Here is a 21,448-nt window from a genome sequence, read left to right as displayed (position 1 = left end):
CCTTTCTCTTACCCTCAGGATGAATTTTAAGTTCACCTTTTTTGCAGTAACACTTCATTCAGGGTTATGCACACAGGAAGTACCCACTGAACGTCTACTGACCAAAATCCAGCAACAACAGACAAATCCGTGATCCTTCGGTCTGACTCTCCTGTGGTCACCATCCCACCACCGCCAAACCCTTCTGTGGTTTGATTGACCCTCGGTGACCCCAACACTCCCTCTAAATGTCCATCATTATTTATAAGTTTATGTTTGTGAGCAGAATAAATCTAAAGTAGACCGTACAGGTGACCCATCTTCACATCATTCGAGCCCGAGGAGCATGGGTTAGCATGCTTGGAACAGAACCACGGTCACGTGAATGACAAGAGTCCCGTGGCCACGGCCTCCACGTATGCTATGGGTTCAAGTACCACGGTCATTGGCTTTATGACCCAGGTTCATTCTGGTTTCTAAAGGAATGGATCTGAAGAATTAAAAAAATACTTACATGGTTGGTTGCATTGTTTCTCTGATTTTTCTATATGCTAGTAAGGAGGCAGATCCTACTGTCTGTATAATTAAAGAAACAAACAAAGAAAGCTGCAGGCTTCCACCAAAGGGTCACTGCTTGGGGGTGGGAATTGGAGGGAGGGCACAAGGTTACAGCTGATGGAAAAAAAAATAAAATAAAATCTGGCCACTGAAGTTCCATCCCTCTTTGCACTAGGATATATCCTCTGGCTCAGAGCCAACCATGTAGAAACTGTTTCATCCTCAAGCTGGAGAACGAGCAAATCATAAAGAGAATTAATTTACATTTAGCAACAGCCCTAATTTTGTCTGTGTCGGCGTGTGATCCGCATATTAATTGATTTTCCGAATGAGAAAGAATAAGCATCAATAAATACTACAGAGCTCAAAACTTCCAGAAGGTGCAAAGCAGAGAAGGGACCCTGGTGATTTAGGAAGGAGAATGACACTTCAATGTATTATTTAAAAAAAAAAAAAAAGAATCTGTTGGAATAAACAGTTGGAACCGTTTTCATTCATCGTAACATCTAAGAAACTAAAAGTCTTTTTTTTTTTTCTTTTTAAGTAGAAAAGAATCCACAGGGAAAAAATTCTGAGGTAATGTTAAGAAGTCACAGGATGAAGCCACAGCCGTAGCAAAGGGTGGTTGGGTATTTGGGAAAGTGATTTCACTTGTGGGATTGATTGTCCTTATGGACTTGCAGTTTCAGTCAAAAAAAAAAAAAATTACTGGGTTGTTTATTAAGTTTTAGACACCCATCAGAACCTTCCCCTGGCACCTCCCATATCAATGTATTTGCATGTGTGACAAATATTTTTGTCTTCACACATGAACCAATGGGTCTGTACTCCATAGGCCCAAAGAAAAGTCTTTCTCTTCTGAGGAATTCAAGGCATGACTTAAAGATAGCCATGTGAAAACGCTTCACAAACATATCACACATGAATGAACACCAAGACAAAGAAATATGGCCAAAGAAATGTAAGCACAATGATCATGAGGCCAGTTGCCAAATACTTGCCATGTACTGCTCTGGAACCCCAAATCATATTAAAGGTTGTTAGTAGACATCTCATGGAGGAGGTTAGAAATCGTAGCAACTAGAAGTCTTCAGTGGTCATCTAATATTTGAACAACTGAATCATTTTATGGGTGAAAGAAATGGAGACCCAGACACAACAAGTGTCATATCTAAAGGAATCAAGGGTATGGCTGGGTTGACGGGAAAACTAACAGTTTCTTGATTCCAAGCGAGTTCCCATTCGGCCTCGATTTCCATCACATTTCTACGGAGTAGGCAGCATGGTTGCCCTGACAATGTCACATTATATCAGACCCTGGTTTCACACCACTGTAGAAGCAAGCTGACAATTGGGAGCCATGAGGCGAGCAGTACATCGCCAGAATCATTTAAGCATGATGATGGACAACAGGAACCCATCACCACGAGAGGAATGCGGGAGGGGCCATGCTTTCTTTCCAATTCATGCCAATACGGAGGTGTTTCAGGCTACATTGAAGATGTAGCTTCATCGCGAGCAAGAAGGGAGCGGTGTGCCTATCCTGTGTAGCGTTCTAGCCACAAGAACTCTAAGAAGAAGTTATTTAGTCATTATCGCCTCACCTGCTTTACGGGAAAACCATGTAGAAGAGTGAATTAAATTAGTGAAGACTGCAACTCACCCAGCGTCAGACGTGGCTTCCCTAGGCTACGGCCATCTGCACACTGCCCTACCGCGTACTGTGGGGCGGGGGGGGTGGGCCAGGAAGCTTCCACAGGAAGCTCCCAGAGTCAACATGTGACATCAAGACAACCCTCACTAGACATCTTTCTGTATCGTGAAGTACAGAAATTCCGAGAAGTTTTTACAAATCATAATCCTCTCTGTCGAAGAGACTATCAGAGTATCCAAAGGCTTAGGTGCTGAGGCACAAAGCCTGAGCACTTGTAACTGCGTGGAAACCGGTATGAAACCAAATGTATCCAAAATATATGGCTTTTCTCAATCAGTTATATTTCTTATCTTTGGCATTACTTAGCCCCTCATGATATTGACATGGAAATACCAAAAATGAGCTCCAGAGATGGGTAAAAATTAGCACAAATATCTATAAATGTCAACTGGCCATCCCAATAGGGAAATATTTTATTTCACCTAAAAGCCTTTTCTTTTGCCAAAAAAGGCTCAATCTGGGCTCAGTGCATATTCAAAAGACTGTATTTTTATAATCAAGAGGCTGATAGAAAAAACAAGGTATAAAGGCATTTTATAAATAGAAGTACTCCTTTGGAACACCCAAATCCCAACTTTTTAAAGGAATAAATATAGAGCTTGTTTCTGATTTTAAACATATCTAAAATAATCAACTAACTCTTTTTAAAAAGACATATAAATCCTAGGCAAGAATATCTTTATTTAAAGAGTCTCTCTCCCTCTATCTCTGACTCCTTCTGTCTTTTCATGACTTAGCACATAGGTTATGTTAAAATTTATCCTTAATGATGGAGCCAAGCCAAGAATGTATTATCAAAGTTCTGTGAATTAACACACTGCCTAGAGGGCTATGATATTCTTAATAATTCACAGCTTCTAAAAGAACCTTGCTATCCTTTCATGATTAATGGATAGGATATGGGTATTTCTTTGGGAAAAACAAGCATCAAATCCAGGATTAAAAAGAGTAACACCAATTTATAAACTCACTACTTAGAAAATGACAGGTGTAGTTTCCTTTATAATGCAGGTTTTGTAGGGTCTTTATTGTTGTTTTAACTCTTATGATAACACACCAGCTTTTCCTAGGTTGAGCAATACAGCAACGCCTCTGGAAAAATATGGCGGAGTCTGCCTGGCACTCTGTCTCCAAACCTATGACTAAAGTGGAAATTTATTTTTTAACGAAAAGTGAGAATATTTTCATTGTGAGGGATGTGTAATCACGTAGACATGGAAGTGTTCCTAAACTAATTTTTGGGGAAAATATGAGATGCCACAGAGCCTGTTCCTGGCCTCATCCTATGGGCGGGAGCCTGCATGAGCGCGGCGTGTGTGTAGGGCGGGGAAGGTGAAGGGAGTCTGAATGGCAGCAGCTCACCTGTATTCTCCGAAAGTGCCATCGTCTTCCTTCATAGGCTGAATTTCAGGATCCGCATGAGCGTCTTCCTTCTCTTTGACTAAAACATTTCAAAGCGATAAGATTACCTATGGGTTCCATGTTCCCTTATTCAAAGTTTTAAAGACTCTACTCTCTGAGATGTATAGCAGTAGAAAATAATTCTATACACAGAAGACGTTCTAGCACAACAGATGGATTCTGTGGCCATGCAAATACTTCGCTGTTTAGTCTCTTTGAGACCAACTAAGAGAATGAACATTTGTTAACATTCAAAGTTGACTTCCTGTGAGCATCTTACTGATGAAGGAGTTAAGTCTGAAGTTTCTAAGATCTCTCCCCTACTTGGCCCATCTATGTATTAACTATATTCAAAGTTACAAATTGTTTCAGCACATCTCTTCTTTCGCAGATTTTTTTTTCTTGTCACTGAAGGGGAAATGGCCAGGTAAAGAAAATATAAATTCATCGGAGCCACTGACTTGAAGAAAACATTAGCCGTAGAGGAAAAGCAAAGTTCCACGTCATGATATCAAGACTCAGTTCATGTGGTACTTCCTCTAGAAGACTCCATGTACCCTCCCCCCTCTGCCTGTTGGTTTTAGGTGTGGCTCCTTTGACTTAGGTGGAGCCTAAGGAAACAGAGTCACTAGTATCTTCAGAGAACAGAGTGAATTTACTCCCCCAAATACCTTCTGATCCTTGACAATGCTTAGGCTCCCATTATTAAAAAAAGGAATCAAAAATGGTTTGGACAGAAAGTCCACATGTATGACTCCCATTATTTCTTTACAGTTTAGAATAATTATGGGGGCGCCTGGGTGGCGCAGTTGTTAAGCGTCTGCCTTCAGCTCAGGGTGTGGTCCCGGCGTTCTGGGATCGAGCCCCACATCAGGGTCCTCCGCTGGGAGCCTGCTTCTTCCTCTCCCACTCCCCCCTGCTTGTGTTCCCTCTCTCGCTGGCTGTCTATGTCAAATTAATAAATAAAATCTTCAAAAAAAATAAATAAAAAATAGGGTAATTATGTAGCATTCTAAGGCAATTTTCATCTTTCTTTCTTACCTGGATATTTACCACCCTTGTTTCTTCTGATGAAGCAAACAATCAGCAAAATTAAGATAAGGAGAGCGACAGCACACATCAGACCGATGAACCAGCCCTGAGTCGCAATGTCCACCTGCCGGCTTGCCATTGCTGGAAAACAGATCAGGGGTGTCAGGGGGCATGGCTTAAGGGAGACAGGAGAACTGTTGTAGTCTCTTGCAGTAAAAAGCTACCATAGTATATGAGCTTTTATACATTTTACACGTGGCCCCCAATTGAAATCTGTCAGTTATCCATCAGGAGTTATATAAAAACTTCGAAAAATCTTCATTAATTAAAAAAATTCAAATAGCGAAATCTGAACGCTAATACCATCAAATGCTAACGAATCCTGCTAAACAGTGTGTTCACGGTTATTTTAACTATATATTTTCAATAGAAACAGTCCCAGGTCAGTTTTTAAAAGTACTGTCTACAGATAAGCTGTACGTTAAGTACGATAAGAACATAAGACCGAATTTAAACAGAACAGAATGTATACATCTAATGGAGTATTTTTCCTTCAAAGCAACCACTTTTGGAGGCTAACCTATCAATGCAATGATGTTGCCATTTTACAAAATATTTTGGAAATCTTCTTTTAAAAAAGAAAACTTTCCAACCAAGAAACCTGTCCACATAAGATAGCCAGCCTTATTATTTTATATAACATCTCCGTTTGTACCTAAAACATTACTTAGATTTGTTATTCATCTCACTTACAAGAGTTGGTTCTAAAAGATTTTTGGAAATTTCTGAAGAATCCAATTTACCCTCAAAGGATCAATATTCGATACTCAGTATTGCTTTGGATCCATTTAAAAGACTTTGAAAGGTATCTTGATTAGAGGAATCATCCATGGAATAAATGACCAGCTTAAAGAGAAAATACTCATTCACATGTATACATAGCCTTTGTGGTCATCTATTCTGTTTGAGTCAATAAACGTGAAGCCCCTTATTCAACTAGTCCCAGTATGCAAATTTCCTACGAGAAACAAAGAACAATTAGCATTTCTGGTATTATTCAAAAGTGCCAATCAAATGGGACAAAGTGCAGCATCAATGGCTATTCAGACATGCCTGTGAGGGTTTGTTTAAATAAATTCATATGAAGCTTTTGTTTTTACAAAGGCGGTTATTTTTTTCTTTTGACCATAATCATGGTTAAAGGGTTTCTTCTTTTGATTCACAAGCATGCCTATATCATGCTTTTAATTTGACTGAGTCTCTTCTGAGTGCATTTAACATGGTTGGGTTGGGTATATGTGACCTCTGGATGCAGAGACAAACATGGCTACATAGATCCCAGGTTCCGCTCTCCGTGGCCAAAATGGCACCTCGTTGCCTTATTTTCTTCCACACAAAGCAGTGGGAGAAAAATGAAATGCTTAAAATCAAGCATGAAGAAGGATGTGAAGAATGTGTGCATGTGTGTGTAAGAAATAACATGAGAAGTGGAAATACATCATCTGGATTATAAATCAAACGCCAGTAGCCTTTGAAAATGGCCGTTGGCGCCTCGTTGGTTCGAGGGGTTTTGAGTTGTATCATAACTAGATATGACCGAGGCAGGAGTGTGGGCAGTGCTTCCTGCATACACACACCGTGATCATGACGACGATGACGGAAGTGAAGACAGGGATAATGAGAGCTAACATCCTGAAACTCCTGCCATGTGCCAGGCACTGTGCTGAGGGCAACATCTGATTTCATCTTCGCAGCAATGCTTTGAGGTATGCGGGAGGAACAAACCCTTGCCCTGGGAACGGAAAGAACTTGACCGACGGCTGGAGTTGGACTGAGTCTGTCCGACTCCCGAGATACTAGCCATTATGCTCTACCGCTCTCATGCATTCTGGAAAACCAGCCCAGACATCAGATCTGCAGAAGTCTTTGCGAAAAATACGAGGCTACAGGGACTTTCCATTCTGAGACAGGCCAAAAGACTCTAAAAGTCCACCATGACATACTCCTTGGCAATACTTTTGTTTGTTTTTCAAATTTGTACATGGTCTTTGATTGTGTGCTTTTTCGCCAAAACTGAGCCAACAACCATCTGGTGTCAGCCCACGGAGCATCCGACTGAAGGTGAAGAGTCCTTGTTTTTAGTATGCTTAATCATTCATAGCCTTGTTGTAGGAGTAGCCGCACCTACATTTTCCGTCCAACTAAATGCAACCAATAAGGGCAAGATGCAATAAGATACTCAAATACTAGCAGACGTTGCCTCATAAAGATGGTGGTGGCCAAAACTGAATGGCCTGCGGGCAGCTTGCTACGTGCAACTATGCAAACGGTGGACATGTTTCTTTGACAGGCGATAAAGGAACATCCACATTGACTTTGAATTGCTACCTCTATGTCTAAAGAAAGAAAGCATCCAATATTTTCCCACCCCGCTATTTAAGATTAGGCAGACACGGTGTGTTAACTGGTGCATGAGTGTGCACACTCGCAGAGGCACACGTGAGTGCACCAGAAGTTGGTATAAAACAAAAATTATGTAAGTGAAAAACAACTTCTCTTGACTTCTCATCCATAGAAGAAGGGATCTAAAGCCTGGAATGACTATGAGAGGCTTCAACTCTTCTCAAGACACTCTAAAATCATCTTAACTCCAGATGCGCCTACAAACCCAAGTCATGGCCACCATTGCGCATCACACATACTCACGCATGCACGCGCACACACACACTGAAGCCTGGGGGGCTTTTTCTTCTTGAATCTGGGTTGCAGTGGGCAGGTACTTGTAGGATTGAGTAGGGCAATTAAAGAGGATTTTCACTTTATTTAAACCTTTACAATAAAATTACGATCATGTGTTTCTTGAGTAATCCACAAAGCAATAAATTAAATGAATAGATAAATATAAGGAATTTGAAAAAAGAAAACAAGCCAGAGGACTAAAATTTGCTCTGTTCCCTAGAAGTCAGTTTTAACAAGTGTCCTGTCAGCACATTGCTTGCTGCCTTCTGGCTGACCTGTGCTTTGTGGTAGTAGGTCTCTGCGGAAATGCTCTTGAATGCTTAGAATAACAGAATAACGTGGAAGGGACAGAGTGAATAAATGGCTACTTATGAAGAATCCATTAAGTCTAAAAATGTCCTGTTGAATTAAAATAGTTAGAAATGTGGAGAAAGAGCATAACATTTCCTGGGCCAAAGTTTGGAGACAGTATTGAATTAACACTATTTGCTCCTGGAAGTCATATGTTAACTAAGGCTTTAATCAAGACGTACACTTTTCCATAGTTACATTTATATGTCGGAGGGGACCATAACTGGTTGTGGCCTTGTCCTACCTCGCCATTGCTGGCACCTAAGAACGGCCCACTCATCACAGCGGCTCACCTTGAACGAGCTCCCAGCTGCAACTGGCGTTGTAGGTAGAATAACAACGGAGAAAATACATTTCTCTATAGGGTTTGCCTTGTGTCCCATAAAAGGACAAAAAAATGCCACGTTTTGTGTCGTGGATGGGATCTGATTCGAGCCAAAGCTGCTAGGGACCACAATACGCACCGAGTGCCAGACATAACGGTCCCTCCAGCCTGTTTCCCTCGGGGTGTGGGCTCTGTGGCCCCCGGTGGGGGCAGGGGGGCATCGTGCAAGCCTCTCCTCCAGCGCTGGAAGGCTCTTTCACATTCCAGCCCGGTGACGCACCACTGATCTGACGCCTATGTGGGGATGAGCCCTGCCCACCTCGGAGGACTGCTGGACGGACTGGATGAGAGGAGCCACTGGACACCAGTCGCCCGGCAGAGATTCGAGCTGATGAAATGCTAGCACCGTGACCCTGGTTAGCCTTCTAGCTACCAGCAGACAGCACGTCTCCCTGAGCTGTCCGCACTGTGAAATTAAAAGCCATCGCTAACAAAAAGCACCCTGTAACCCTAACTGTGAGTTGATACTCCTCTTCTCAGACTAACGCAGTGCTTTCCTAGAGCTCTGTCCACACGTGGTTGTGAAAACACGAGGGACAAAATTACAGAAACGTGGTTTTCTCTTGAAACATAATGATTTTCGCTCATGAACAGAAATGTAGTCTGGTACATTACTGAATATTACCTTTGATGTCTTGCTTTAAAACCGCTCGTGATTGTAATCTTATATGTGATGCATGACTTTAAACGACTTTGAAAATCATAACGCTTGTGTCATGAAAGACACACAAAATGCATTTTGCCTACGGTTCTATAGCAAACGCAGCATCTCCTCGAGAATGCATGAGGCGAGGAACAGCGGGAACGTGGACGGATCAATCACAAAGGGAGCCTGTGCCACACAGCCCTTCTTTAATGTAGGTGAGAGATTTTTCTCCATCTTGTGAGTTAGTATGAATGTTCTTGCATCTTACGTGACAAATTATCTTTGTTTTAGAAACTTCACTTGTCACAGATTATGATACCATTTAAAGAACGAAAATTATGCAGGCAGTCAAATTTGGTATGGTCACGGGGCACCTGGGTGGCACAGCGGTTAAGCGTCTGCCTTGGGCTCAGGGCGTGATCCTGGCGTTATGGGATCGAGCCCCACATCAGGCTCCTCTGCTAGGAGACTGCTTCTTCCTCTCCCACTCCCCCTGCTTGTGTTCCCTCTCTCGCTGGCTGTCTCTATCTCTGTCAAATAAATAAATAAAATCTTTTAAAAAAATTTGGTATGGTCACAACGGGATACATGATTTGAACGATTTCTCATTCTATTCAAGTATAATAATCTTTACGTCAGCGGTCTAACCAGACTGCACGGTTCTGCTCGATTATAGTCCCTTGTGACATAAAAAAATCGTGACTTTATCAAGGAGTCATTTTAGCCTCCAAAGCATTTCGAAAATTCCATCCGAACTCCAAGGGAACGTTTACAAGTGTAAAGGATGTGAAAAAATTGAATTATCTAAATAATGTAAGTTAAGAATTGTTTTATGTCTGTTTTTGTAATGGCTTTTGTCTATGCTGTGATTAGAAGGTGATCTGTCCAATTCTGTAATTCATTTGCTATAAAGAGCCAAAGACAATTAAAAACCCCAAGTCCCAACCCACCTGGGCCCCACATAAAGACATTCATAGCCCTATCCATTATCCAACTCCACCAGGCCCCCGCCTCCAACGGGGTCTATCTCAAACACAACCTCTCAACTCACAAAACAGGAGTCCCGCACAGCACCAACTCAAACTTTCTATGCTCCTGGCATTAGACACCTTCACTCAAAGAAGCTCCGAGAACCATTTACAATTTCTTTCCTCCATTCTTCTTTGTCTACGGGAATTTTGCAAAAACAACAAGTTTGAATATTTTGAGGAACTGGAAGTCACTTAACGCTTCAAGAAAGGAAAATTCTTTATACGCTAAAGACAAAATCTAGACTGCTTAAGTTTATCATTTCAGATGATTATAAATCAGTCATGCCAAATAAATCAGTGGAGATAAAAAACTACATGAAAATGTCCTCAGGGAAAAACTGACTGGATATACAGATTGCATATTCATTGTACACATTCCCATTGTAGCAAATCTTCTTTTTAAGGCAAAGGAAACTTCTTTATCTGTACTTTGCCTTACGAAATTATTGTTTCGCTAACCATGTTCATCAAAAGAATTGCTATACACTAAATAGTTTAAGTGAACCTATGGAAAGAATTGTTTTTTGAGGCTCACAAGATGAAGCTTTTGGTAAACTTAAATGCTTTCATTTTTTTGAAGATCTTATTTATTTGGCAGAGAGAGAGAGAGAGAGTACGAGCAGGGGGAGGGGCAGAGGGATAAGGAGAAGCAGGCTCCTGATGAGCAGGGAGCCCGATGCTGGATGTAGTCTCAGGACCCTGAGATCATGACCCAAGCGAAGGTAGATGCTTAACCAACTGAGCCACCCAGGCACCCGACGTAAATGCTTTCAAATTGATCCAAGTTATAGATTCAACCTTTCCCGAGTATTCATTTTCCTAAGGAACAGTTACTTCTAAAAATATTTATGTGCATGATAAAGGCCTGAACAGAAAGTTGGACAACATTCAACATGGTGTCACATTCACTGGCCACCTAGTTTATCACGCGCAGAGCACGCTGCACAGGCAGGGGTCACAGGTTTTACTCAACCCTGAAAAATTAAAGCTGCCCCGCCTCCTGCTGTTCGGGGCCGGGATACACATTGGTGCCTGACGGGAATACATGAAACATTGAAACATAATGGAGGCTCCCTCCAAGTGTTAATGTTCTGCAATTTCTGATACAATTCTTTTGGATAGTACTGGCAAAATGACTAGTTAATTTAATTTTTGCTACCTCAAAGGCCAATTTGAGCAGACTTTTCTTCTTTCCTACTGGTACTTACAAATATAATTTTTGTTACCTTCCTCTCGTTTACATGTTGTGGGTATAGAACAGTTCTAAGTTCCGTGATATGCAAATAACATATGCAAGGGAACATATTATGTCCCTTGTTTTTAATAACAGGAACAAAAGAGACTCCTAGCGATGTATAAAATATATAGGTTGATGGTTCAGTTCACCAGAATTTTTTTTAGATAAATAGGATTCATTTAACTGAATCGAGTTATCTTTCAGAATGACCCAGAGTAAATCCTTAAAAATGTTCTGACTCTCTTAAAATGCATCCCCCAAATTAACAACCGGGCAATGAAATTGCTTCTTACTGCCAGCTACATCATATCCAAGTAAAAGTTCACATGCTCTGGCCCCTCGGACTCCCAGCTGATACTGGCCCTGGTCTCCGCAGCTGTGGCAGTAAGTTTCCTGATCCCGGGGTTACGGCTTAAGATAAATATACGACAGAAGAATAAAACAAACAAGCAATCTGCAGTGTCCAACACACAAATATAAACTAAGATGAAGTCCTCTGAGATTGTGCAAATAAAATGGAATCAGATTTATTGCTGAAATTTAGGGTTCACTCGGATTTCACTTCCATGACAGAAAGGGTTTTCATTTATAAAAGCAGAATAATGAATAATCAGGAATGATGTACAATATTCAGATTGATGAGTTCTGTTATATGGGTCCTGAATGACGTAAACTGTCGTCCATTAGATAGAGTCCCAGGAAACCTCAGCCCTCACTTACTGATGTGGGGTGGGGTGGGGGTTGCTAAGCAATGCTGGGGGCAGAGGTAACAGAATCTTACTGCAAGGTAAACCCCAATACTAGGAGGCTGCTTCTCGGTTCTACTTAGCAGCTCAGTGTGGGTCTTTAAAGACTGTGTTATGCTCCTTTAGAACAGTGCCTTCTGACCTTTTTGAGTCACAAACTTCTCTAAGAGCCTGCCCATGGGGAGTTCGGGGACCCCAGGTGAGGACACCTGCTTTAGAGACTGCTGATTGGTAGAACACACTGGGAGAGAAGCTGCAATAAGAACTGTCAAATACGCTTTATCAGAACTTTGAAAAGAAGAAATCAAAGAAGTAAGAAGTGTTTTACTTGACACACCCCAGAGAGTCAGACGATCTTTACCTAAGTGTTCATTACATGTCACATTCTGGAAAATCATAGTACAACCTAAATGGCTCCTTAAAACAGCACATTATGAACATGCTATGACAGTCAATGTGTACTACTAAGTAAAGGTGACATCTCCGGCCATTAAAGGGTATTATTTGGCTATCTGAGGCTGCCATTCTCTCAGCCTTCTCGCAATGGCCTAAACTAAAAATGACATATTTACAGGTATATTAACTTGGGTAGGCACAAAAATAAGATCAATGTATTACCCCAGAGAAAATGTCCTAGAATAGTAAATCAGAAAGTGTCCAAGGGCTGACTTAGACTCTGAAATTAAATTCCCAATTAGGTTATAGAACTTGGAAGCTAAAGGCCTCTCCTGAAATTAACTTAATGAAAGAGCATTTCTTAGGATCAGAAAGAGAGGTACAGACAGTCCCCAACTTCATGCTGGTTTGACTTCGGATTTTTTGACCTTACAATGGAGTGAAAGCTGTAAGCATTCAGAAACCGCACTTTGAATTTGATCTTTTCTGGGGCAAATGGTTTGTGGTACGATACTCTCATGATGCTGGGCAGGGGAGCCGGCCGCAGTTCCCCCTCAGCCACGGGATCATGAGGGTGAACCACCTACACACTCACAACCATCCTGTCCCCACACGGCCATTCTGCTTGCACTTTCAGTACAGTAGTCAGTAAATTCCATGAGACAGTTAACACTTCCTTACCACATAGGCGAGAGTAGGTGTTCTGAGCCCATGTCAGGTAGGCTAGGCCAAGCCAGTTTAGGCAAGTTAGATGCATCGAATGCATCTATGACTTAAAATATTTTTGACTTATGATGGATTTATGGGAATGTAACCCCATCATAGGTTGAGTAAGTTCTGGGCACCTGGGTGGCTCAGTCGGTTGAGCATCTGCCTTGAGCTTGGGTCATGATCCCAGGGTCCTGGGTCCTGCTTTTCCCTCTCATTTTGCCTACCCCCCCGGCTTGTGCGCTCATTCTCTCTCTCTTTCTCAAATAAATAAATAAAATCTTAAAAAAAATAAGTTGAGTAAGTTCTGCATATTGAAGAAATGAAATAATGCCCTTGACCTCTGAGATATAATTCACCATCATATGTGTACAATGCACCCCTCTGTGCTAAGGGTGGGAAACAGCAGAGAGCAAAACCGATGATGGAATTATGTAGGGTACTTCTGTGGACCTATTTGATTTTATCATCTGAGATTTTCCTCTTAAAGGAACAGATAATTAAAGGAATATGATCAATGAACAGAGACAGTAAATATGAAACACATACGTACATCAGTGGTAAAGATCCCAGGCAAAACATTAATTTTCGTTAAGAAATTCTGGAATCACAGAACTGAGGAACGTAGTCTTGGTGTACTGATGGGAGATGTCAAGGCAGAAACACAGTGAAATCCTTCCAACAGAAGAGCGCGTAGCTTATTCTTAAAGACAGCCACAGAAGATATCGTACTTTTATCCCAGAGAATTCTAAGGTTCTTTGCTTAACCCTCCACTCATCCACTTTCTGGATGTGTCAGCCACGGGACTGCGAATGCCGTTTCTCATTGGGGCTTTCTGCAAAGCCTGCCTCTTGTCTCCCTACCCTAAGTCTTTCTTTGTAGATCCTGCCGGCGTAGCTACCTACATTTTAGCTTCCTGCACTACGTATGTGATCCTGTCACCCCCCGTTTGAAACATGGCTGGCTCACCTGTGCCCACAGGTAAACACTCTTTCCTTAGCAAGACATTGTGGTCATTAAGGATCATTCACGTCTGGCCTCATCGACCTCTTCAGTCACGTCTCTGGGTAAAACTGAAACATCCTGGGGATTTTCAAAGCCCATGCCTTTGCTTATGCCTCCTACCAGGAATTTATGCACCCCAATCCCCTGACTCATCTGTCCAAATTTATTTGTCTTTCAAGGCCCGGTTCAGTATTACTATTTTTGTGAAATTTTTCCTGATTCTTTTGGGCAAAATAAATGGTTCACTCATCTATGCTCAGATAAAATAGTGTTCAAATGACTAGCTGAGCATCTATTTTTACTTTTTCTTTTTAAAAAAGATTTATTTATGTATTTGAGAGAGAGCGAGACAGCGTGAATAGGGGGAGGGGCAGAGCAAGAGAACCTTCAAGCAGACTCCCCACTGAGGTGCAGAGCCTGACACGGGGCTTGATCTCACAACCCATGAGATCTCGACTTGAGCCAAAACCAAGACTTGGTCGCTCAACCAACTGAGGCACCCAGGTGCCCCTGTTTTTACTCTTTTTTAATGTGTTGGTCTCACCTGCCACATTCTTAGCATATCAAAGGCAAGGTCTGTCTAACCATCCTGGGACACAGTGCCTTAAAAAAGGCTGGTGCATTTTATGGGGCAGATAGATGTTAGCTATTGACCTGACTGAACTTTTTATATAGTCATTTTGTTGCTGTTGTTCGGGCCAAACTTTAAACCTGATTTTTGTTTACATATTCTTTAGCTTTTCCTTGTTTCTTGACCTCCTTGGTAGTGGTGGGACCAACTCTGGTGTAATTCTACAGTGAAGAAGAGTCTGACCACAGACAGGATTTGCCACCATTTCCCTGGTGCCCAGCTCTGCTCCGTCCTCACTGGCTGACCATAGTCCACCGCTAATTACGTCAAGAATCACGTTCAGTTGCTGACCGGTCAGTCTCTCCCTATTCCTGTACTCCAACCAGTCACTTCACAGTAGTGTTCTGATGGCTGGTCCCAAGGATGAGAAAGTAAAGGCTATGGGCAAAGCAGGGTCCATCCATCAACAACAAGGGCCCAGAACACAAATCCGTTCGCTGTATGTTTTTGGATCATTTCTGCAGATGCCTTCACAGGTTTATTTTCTAGAATCCCAGACCCCAAAACTATTTAAAGAGACACAGAAATTGAACAGATGCAGCTGAACAGCTATGACTGTTACACAGACACTGAAGGCTTTACCCAAGTGAGGACACGGCTGCAAATAAGGGTGTCCTAAAGATCTCAGTAGTGTGTCCGTGCCCCCTGGGGGCGTGGGAAGGGAAGGGGTGGCTATGGTGCAGGGCAGCCAAATGGACTGTCCTGCGTTCTACTTAGCCGTGTAAATGCTCCTTTTGCAAACTGCATGTTTGTAAGTTTGGGTTTCATGAACATCTCCTAAAATCTGTAAGAAAATTTTTAAAAAATGTAAACTCAGCTGCATCTCTTTTCCCCCCTCAATCAGAGGTGAACTGAAATCCCCAGAGGCCGAAGCTCCCAGAGCTGAGGATATCACCCGTGCTTTCTCCCAGCGAGCCATCTCTGATTCTTTCCCCCTCGTTGAGAGAAAAAGCAAAAACCCATACAAATTTGAAAATTTAGGAGGATCGTAGGGAACTTTCCTTTTTCTCCTCTCTCAGAGAGTATCTGAACTGTACGGAGAAGAAACATAAAGAGAATAGAGTTCATTCTTAGATCGAAAAAAAGAGATCTTTTTAAGGAAAGAAAACCCAGGATAACAAATGATTTCTTGAGCGGTTTAAGTCTTATGGCATTTGCCCTCACTTTACGCAAGCGCTGTTCAGCGGCCCGTGCACCATTAACACTGTAGAGAAGATAAGGTTAGGTTTAGGCTTTTGAAAACCGCTTAAACCCTATTTCTCTTCTTATCTGATATACACCCGATTTCAACGTCAGGGGCTACGTGAACCTTCTGACAGCCCACTTCTGCGTGTCCTATCATCGTAAGCAACTCACAATTCAATTTAGTAACATTAAATGGTAGAACTGAAACTATTTTAATAAGGATTTCTCTTAATTGGTTTTAATTCATTAACATCAGTGGGTAATTTTTTTCCAGTGAATGCATGCCGTCTTCCAACGCGGCAAGTCAGCGGGAAACTCGGGCTCCCTCACAGACAGCCCTCTTATAGCACCATTCACGCAGCTCCTGACTCCAGGCAGAGCCGCGGGGACGCGGCCACTGCGTCGGGAAGGCGGCCAGGCTTTCTCTGGAATGCTTCAGTGAAAGGTTACCAGGGGAACCTAGCAGGGAATTATTGTAACACAACCAAGGACTTTAATTGATATCTAATTAAGCCAGGCAAGGCGCAGACACGTAAAGGGGAAGCTTATATCTTTCTACAATACTGTGGAAATTTTGAATTTTCACAGCCTCATTCTTTCAAGTCTAAAAGCACACAGATGGTGGTATTAACGTGGCTATCATTCTGATTCAGTTACTTCAAAATCTATCCGATCTACAGCTTATCATTCACCAAGGCTATGAATAGAAGCAGATTTCTAAAAAAAATAAATAAATAAAAGATCTGAATCAGGCCTGCATGCACACATCTGAGTAATTTTAGGCAAGGCACTTCTTTCTCATGGTCTTCTTCATTCCTATTTGTTCTCAAACCTGTCAAAGTCCAAGACCACCCCTGGCCAGGGGGACTCCACAGGAAAAGAGTGCCCTGTGGCTGGGACTCCCAGCTCTTGTAAAAGCTAACAGATCAACCACTAGCCAAGGGCCAAAGCCCGAGGAGGCTCTTCGGGGACGCATCAGGGGGAAGACCTATCCCAGGGGATTCAAGCACTGCTCTCCCAACACACCTTTCTCACCCAGAGAGCTGAGAGGAACAAAGGAGAGCAGAAGCACTCCACCATCCCCCAGGGAGAAGAGACCCCCCGGGGGCAGGTGCAGCGTGGTGAAGACAGGATGGAACCACACAGCTGGGGAGAGCATGTGGGCTGACAGGAAGACCTGCTCGGAGGGATCCTGGTGGGGCGACTGCGGGTCCCGGGCCAGTCAGAGGGCATCACTAAGTCGAAACTCCGAATGGAAGGTGTGGTGTCGTGTCAGCAAAGAGGACACTTGTGTCTCCAAGGAGTGGGGCTCAATCAGATGAGAACGGAGAGCTCGGCTGATCTGAGTTCTTACAGGCTGTTCGCAGCACAGGACGAATATTCCTGAACCCTGAGCATGGGGTGTGGCCACAGAGAGGATCTGGGACAACCCACCATGTGGGTCCCGTCTGATCCAGCCCCCATCCCATCATTAAAAGCAAAGATAAGGGTTTGTACCACGGATGGGTCTTGTGAAGAAGGGTTAGAAGAATTCAGTGTGTGGCTTTCGACTTGTGGAAAAGACTAGACGTGAATTTTAAAGCCAAGATCTTCCAAGATCTTCTCCTCCGTTTGGTGTTTCAAAGCTCATTTTATATCTTTTTTTTTTTTTTTAAACCCATGCTGCACTTCGCCATGTTTAACATTGCAAATTTCAAACATGTATAAAGTCATGCAGATGAATGATTTTACCTTTGCCTGCACCTACATCGGGTGGAGGAATACCAGCTTCAATGAAGGGAAACAGAAACAGGACACTATATAGTTAGATGTAACACACCCACGAGCATGTAAAGCGATATAAAAACACTTATTAAAATGCCAAAGCATGCAAGAAGAAGGAAGCGTCCCGCATCTGGTACAGGGGACAGAGATATGTTGGTGCCCCCAGGCATACCCAGCAACCAGATCCACACATTCCTTAAGGTGCATTATTCATAGTCCCCCCTTACGGAACAAGGCATAAGGTATTTCAAACCAACTTTGGGGGTAGAAAAGTCAATTCCTCGTGCTAGGGAAGATACATAAATAACCCTCAGGCAATTCTACAATTTAATGACATGCAAACTCAGAAAATCTTTAATAAAGTTTTTTGACACTTTCATCGAATTGAAATTTTTTCAAAATAATTTTTTTAAAGTCGCAAAGGAAGTACTGACTCCTTTTCTTGAAACTCTAATGGGACTGTTTTGCTTTCTCTGTACCAGACGGCATACCAAAATACAAAGTCCCGTGCTCAAACGCAAAATAAACGCACTATTTCATAACCGTTTCATAGTCCTTGCTAGAAATCCTCAACCAGAATGTGGCCTAGCGAACTATCTTCTGGTGACTCAAGACCAGAACTAGAATTACATCTATTTATTTGCATACGGATGCGTGTGGCGGTGTGCACACACACATGTGTATTACATGTATGTGTGTGTACGTATACGTGTGAGGTTGTAGACAGGAAAACCCATTGCCTTGAACTTTGAGTTCCTGTGTGGCAAAATGCTGTAACTTCCCACTCTCATCTCAACTTTTTAAAGTCAGCTTACAAATTTCACACAGACTCGGAAAACAAATAACCAATAGTTATTCTCACATGAATTGAATAATTGACTTTATAGATGTCCGGATGGGAAATTACAAACAAGTGTTCGCATTAGTTGGGAAGATGGAGCCTCCGTGGGAGGAAGGAAAGAGAAGGCACACGTTCAGGTGAAAGACTTTGGTCTCGCGACACTTAGAGTTACGTGAATTTTATACATACCCATCTTACCTTCATCCACAGTTGTCACCGCCTCCTCCGTTATTTGACTGCCGGATCCTGCCGCTGTCTGTGCATAAAAATAAAACTTATACCGCGTGCTGAAATTTAAATTCTTTAAAGTCCAGCGCGTCTTGTTGGCAGGAATTTTCAGATCCACCAGTGGGCCTAATTCGTGGGTGCTGTTAACTGGCAATAAAAAACAACAGAGATGAGCATTCCCCCTTAATTGCTATAGGAATACTATTATAAATAAAAACGTCAAGCAAAAATGACACACTTGGATTGCATTCCCTTTGTAATCCTCTTCACTCCTTGCCTGACGTAACTGTCGTTCGCTGTTTATGGCTCCTATACTATCGCAAAATGGGGGGAAATATGTTCCCCACGGGCTTAGGAGCCAGGGGGATTTTATGGCTGAATTCCAGTAGCATTTCTTTTCTCTGTGTTTTTGCAGGTGGTGTCATGTAACCCCAAACTTCGGCCTCAGAGGTCTTGTGCCAAAGGAACCCCTCTTTTTCTACGTTTCTTTTCCTTTCCTTTCCTTTTCCCTTCCCTTCTCTCCCCTCCCCTCCTCTCTCCTTTCCTTTCCTTTCCTTTCCTTTCCTTTCCTTTCCTTTCCTTTCCTCTCCTCTCCTCTCCTTTCCTTTCCTTTCTTCTTACCATTTTCTAGTTACAGATAACTCACGCCTACCTAACCTAACAATAGCATCCACCCCACACTCAAAGGTCTGTTGGATTCTACAGACTGCTTGCTTTTCAATAGCATATACGTCTTTAGGAAGTCTGACGTGAAGTTCCTTCTGGAACACCTCTGGAAGGTATACGGAGATATTCTACAGCGCTAAAGAAATAACCAGTTTGTATTTTAAGAAAACAGCTAAGTTTTTTCCTTTTGGAACCATATCCGCCCCCCTCCCCTTGCCTTCTCCCAATAACTCACTTGGCTGATATTTTAAGGTGTACTCAGTCAAAATGCCGTTTGGGCGGCTTGGTGGGTCCCACTCCAGAGTGAGGGAGTCTAGTGTCGGGTTAACAATCTTCAAAGAGGACGGAGCACTGGGCACTTAGAGTGAGAGGACACAGAGTCAACAAAAGTTTTTGGATGTTTCCAAAATGGATTCAGATGACATACTGTACCATGTTCACACCATTCACCAAGGTTTTCTGTAACTCACTCTTGCTCCCGATTCAGCCAAAAATACACTGCCAGAAACCCGTGACAAGAACCCGTTCAGCTGTTCTCTTCCTCTTTTTTTCCTCATCATTTCCATTTAGACTCATTAAAGCCATCTTCCAAAATACGTAAAAATGTTGCCTTTAGCTGGACCCAAACCAATATTTGTAAAGGAGATGGGACTTGTGTCGTGAATGGTGTCTTGATAAAAGCAAACTGGTGACTAAGTGAAACTATTCTAACCAGACCTTTGAGTAGACACAGCTGTGTTCTGGGCTATTAAGAACTGTTTTCTCCAACAAACCAGGTGTCTCCGAACACCCAGGACACCCTGCCTGCTGGGCTCTGGGCATGAGCCAGCCTGCCCAGGTGCAGAGTGGTTCTTATCTGGAGAGCTGACAGACGCCCAGATTCTCGCGGCGATGGACAAAAGCCGCGGTGCTGGCGGACCCCTCCTCCCCCTGCTCTGGGGACAGCCCGCAGGGTGTCACGTTCTCTATGGCAGAGGCTGGCAAATGACCAGAGGACACATGCCTGGTCTTCTTTTATTCACTTTCTCATGAGGATGATGGATGGAGGCAGTTCTCCCTCCCGGTCGCTAGCACCTTTACACACCCACCGTATTCCCAAGACCCACTAATGGCACCCCTGTCTCTCCCATCACTCCAGCCAGAAACCAAGGAGTCAACCCGACTTTCTCCCTCTGCCTCATTTCCTCCATCTCCGGGGACACTACATCCTGTCAGTGCTACCCTCGTACATCCATTCCCTACTCTCCTCTCTACCACTGCCCCACTTCAGGCCCTCAGTGGCCTTTGCCTGGGCCTAGAAGAGTCCTGGCACATAGTTCTCAGCCTCCCCGAGCCACTCCTCTCAGAATCGGATGATAGCCAAAAACTGTCTCCAGAGAAGTAAACACATATTGCCTATAAAAGTAGGGGGTTCATGGAGCTCCTTACACCCATTCATTGACCCCCCCCCCCCCCAGGAGACTCCAGTCTTCCAGTTAAGAGCCTCTGGCTTACAGGTTAATATCCGTAGCACGTAAGACCATCCAAGGTACGGGCCCTCCCTCGCTCACCTTCCTCTCTTTCCTCACCATTCCTGGCTACACAACTGATAGTTCCTTGAGGAAGCCATGCTGCTTCATACCATCGTGTCTGTGGACATACTACTTCCTCTCTTCCTTACCCTTTAATTCGCGGGTCATCTCTACTATGACACCTTCCCCGAACCATCTCAAGGAGCAGTGAGGTCTCACTAGTGAAAGCCTCGAGAGGAAGAAGGCTTCAGCCTCTGAAGCAGCAATGGACCGAGGACAAGCAATTGTCATAGGAGGGGAGCTGAGACACAGGAAGACCCTCAGAGGATGCTGGTCAGGTGCCAACATCATGAGCCCTTCAAAGGAGCCAGGACCTGGTTTGTCTGCGAACTACTTGTATCAAAAAGACCTAAGGAGGGGCGCCTGGGTGGCACAGCGGTTAAGCGCCTGCCTTCGGCTCAGGGCGTGATCCCAGCGTTATGGGATCGAGCCCCATATCAGGCTCCTCTGCTATGAGCCTGCTTCTTCCTCTCCCACTCCCCTGCCTGTGTTCCCTCTCTCGCTGGCTGTCTCTCTCTCTGTCAAATAAATAAATAAAATCTTAAAAAAAAAAAAAGACCTAAGGAATCCACAGAAGTGATTTGGCTCATTTTTAATACGGGCTTGGAGCAAAATTCAAATGCGTGAATCCTT

The 21,448-nt window shown here is 43.2% G+C and overlaps 1 protein-coding gene across 5 annotated transcripts in view; it reads right to left on the bottom strand.

The window, feature by feature from the left end:
* Positions 1 to 21,448, bottom strand: part of NRCAM (neuronal cell adhesion molecule) — a 276,950-nt gene that overhangs the window by 13,304 nt on the left and 242,198 nt on the right. For 4 of the 5 annotated variants that reach the window (XM_057304367.1, XM_026503219.4, XM_057304369.1 and 1 more), the window contains 5 exons: positions 19,480 to 19,602; positions 18,549 to 18,725; positions 17,477 to 17,512; positions 4,694 to 4,825; positions 3,614 to 3,692 (listed from right to left, as the gene is read on the bottom strand). In XM_057304367.1, the coding sequence (XP_057160350.1) occupies positions 3,614 to 3,692; positions 4,694 to 4,825; positions 17,477 to 17,512; positions 18,549 to 18,725; positions 19,480 to 19,602 (547 nt within the window). The remainder of the gene's footprint in view (positions 1 to 3,613; positions 3,693 to 4,693; positions 4,826 to 17,476; positions 17,513 to 18,548; positions 18,726 to 19,479; positions 19,603 to 21,448) is intronic. The other variant, XM_026503237.4, reaches the window with a different exon arrangement.

Source organism: Ursus arctos, unplaced genomic scaffold, assembly GCF_023065955.2.
Source record: "Ursus arctos isolate Adak ecotype North America unplaced genomic scaffold, UrsArc2.0 scaffold_3, whole genome shotgun sequence".
NCBI classification, from domain to species: Eukaryota; Metazoa; Chordata; class Mammalia; order Carnivora; family Ursidae; genus Ursus; species Ursus arctos.
This window is presented reverse-complemented; position numbering and strand designations above follow the sequence as displayed.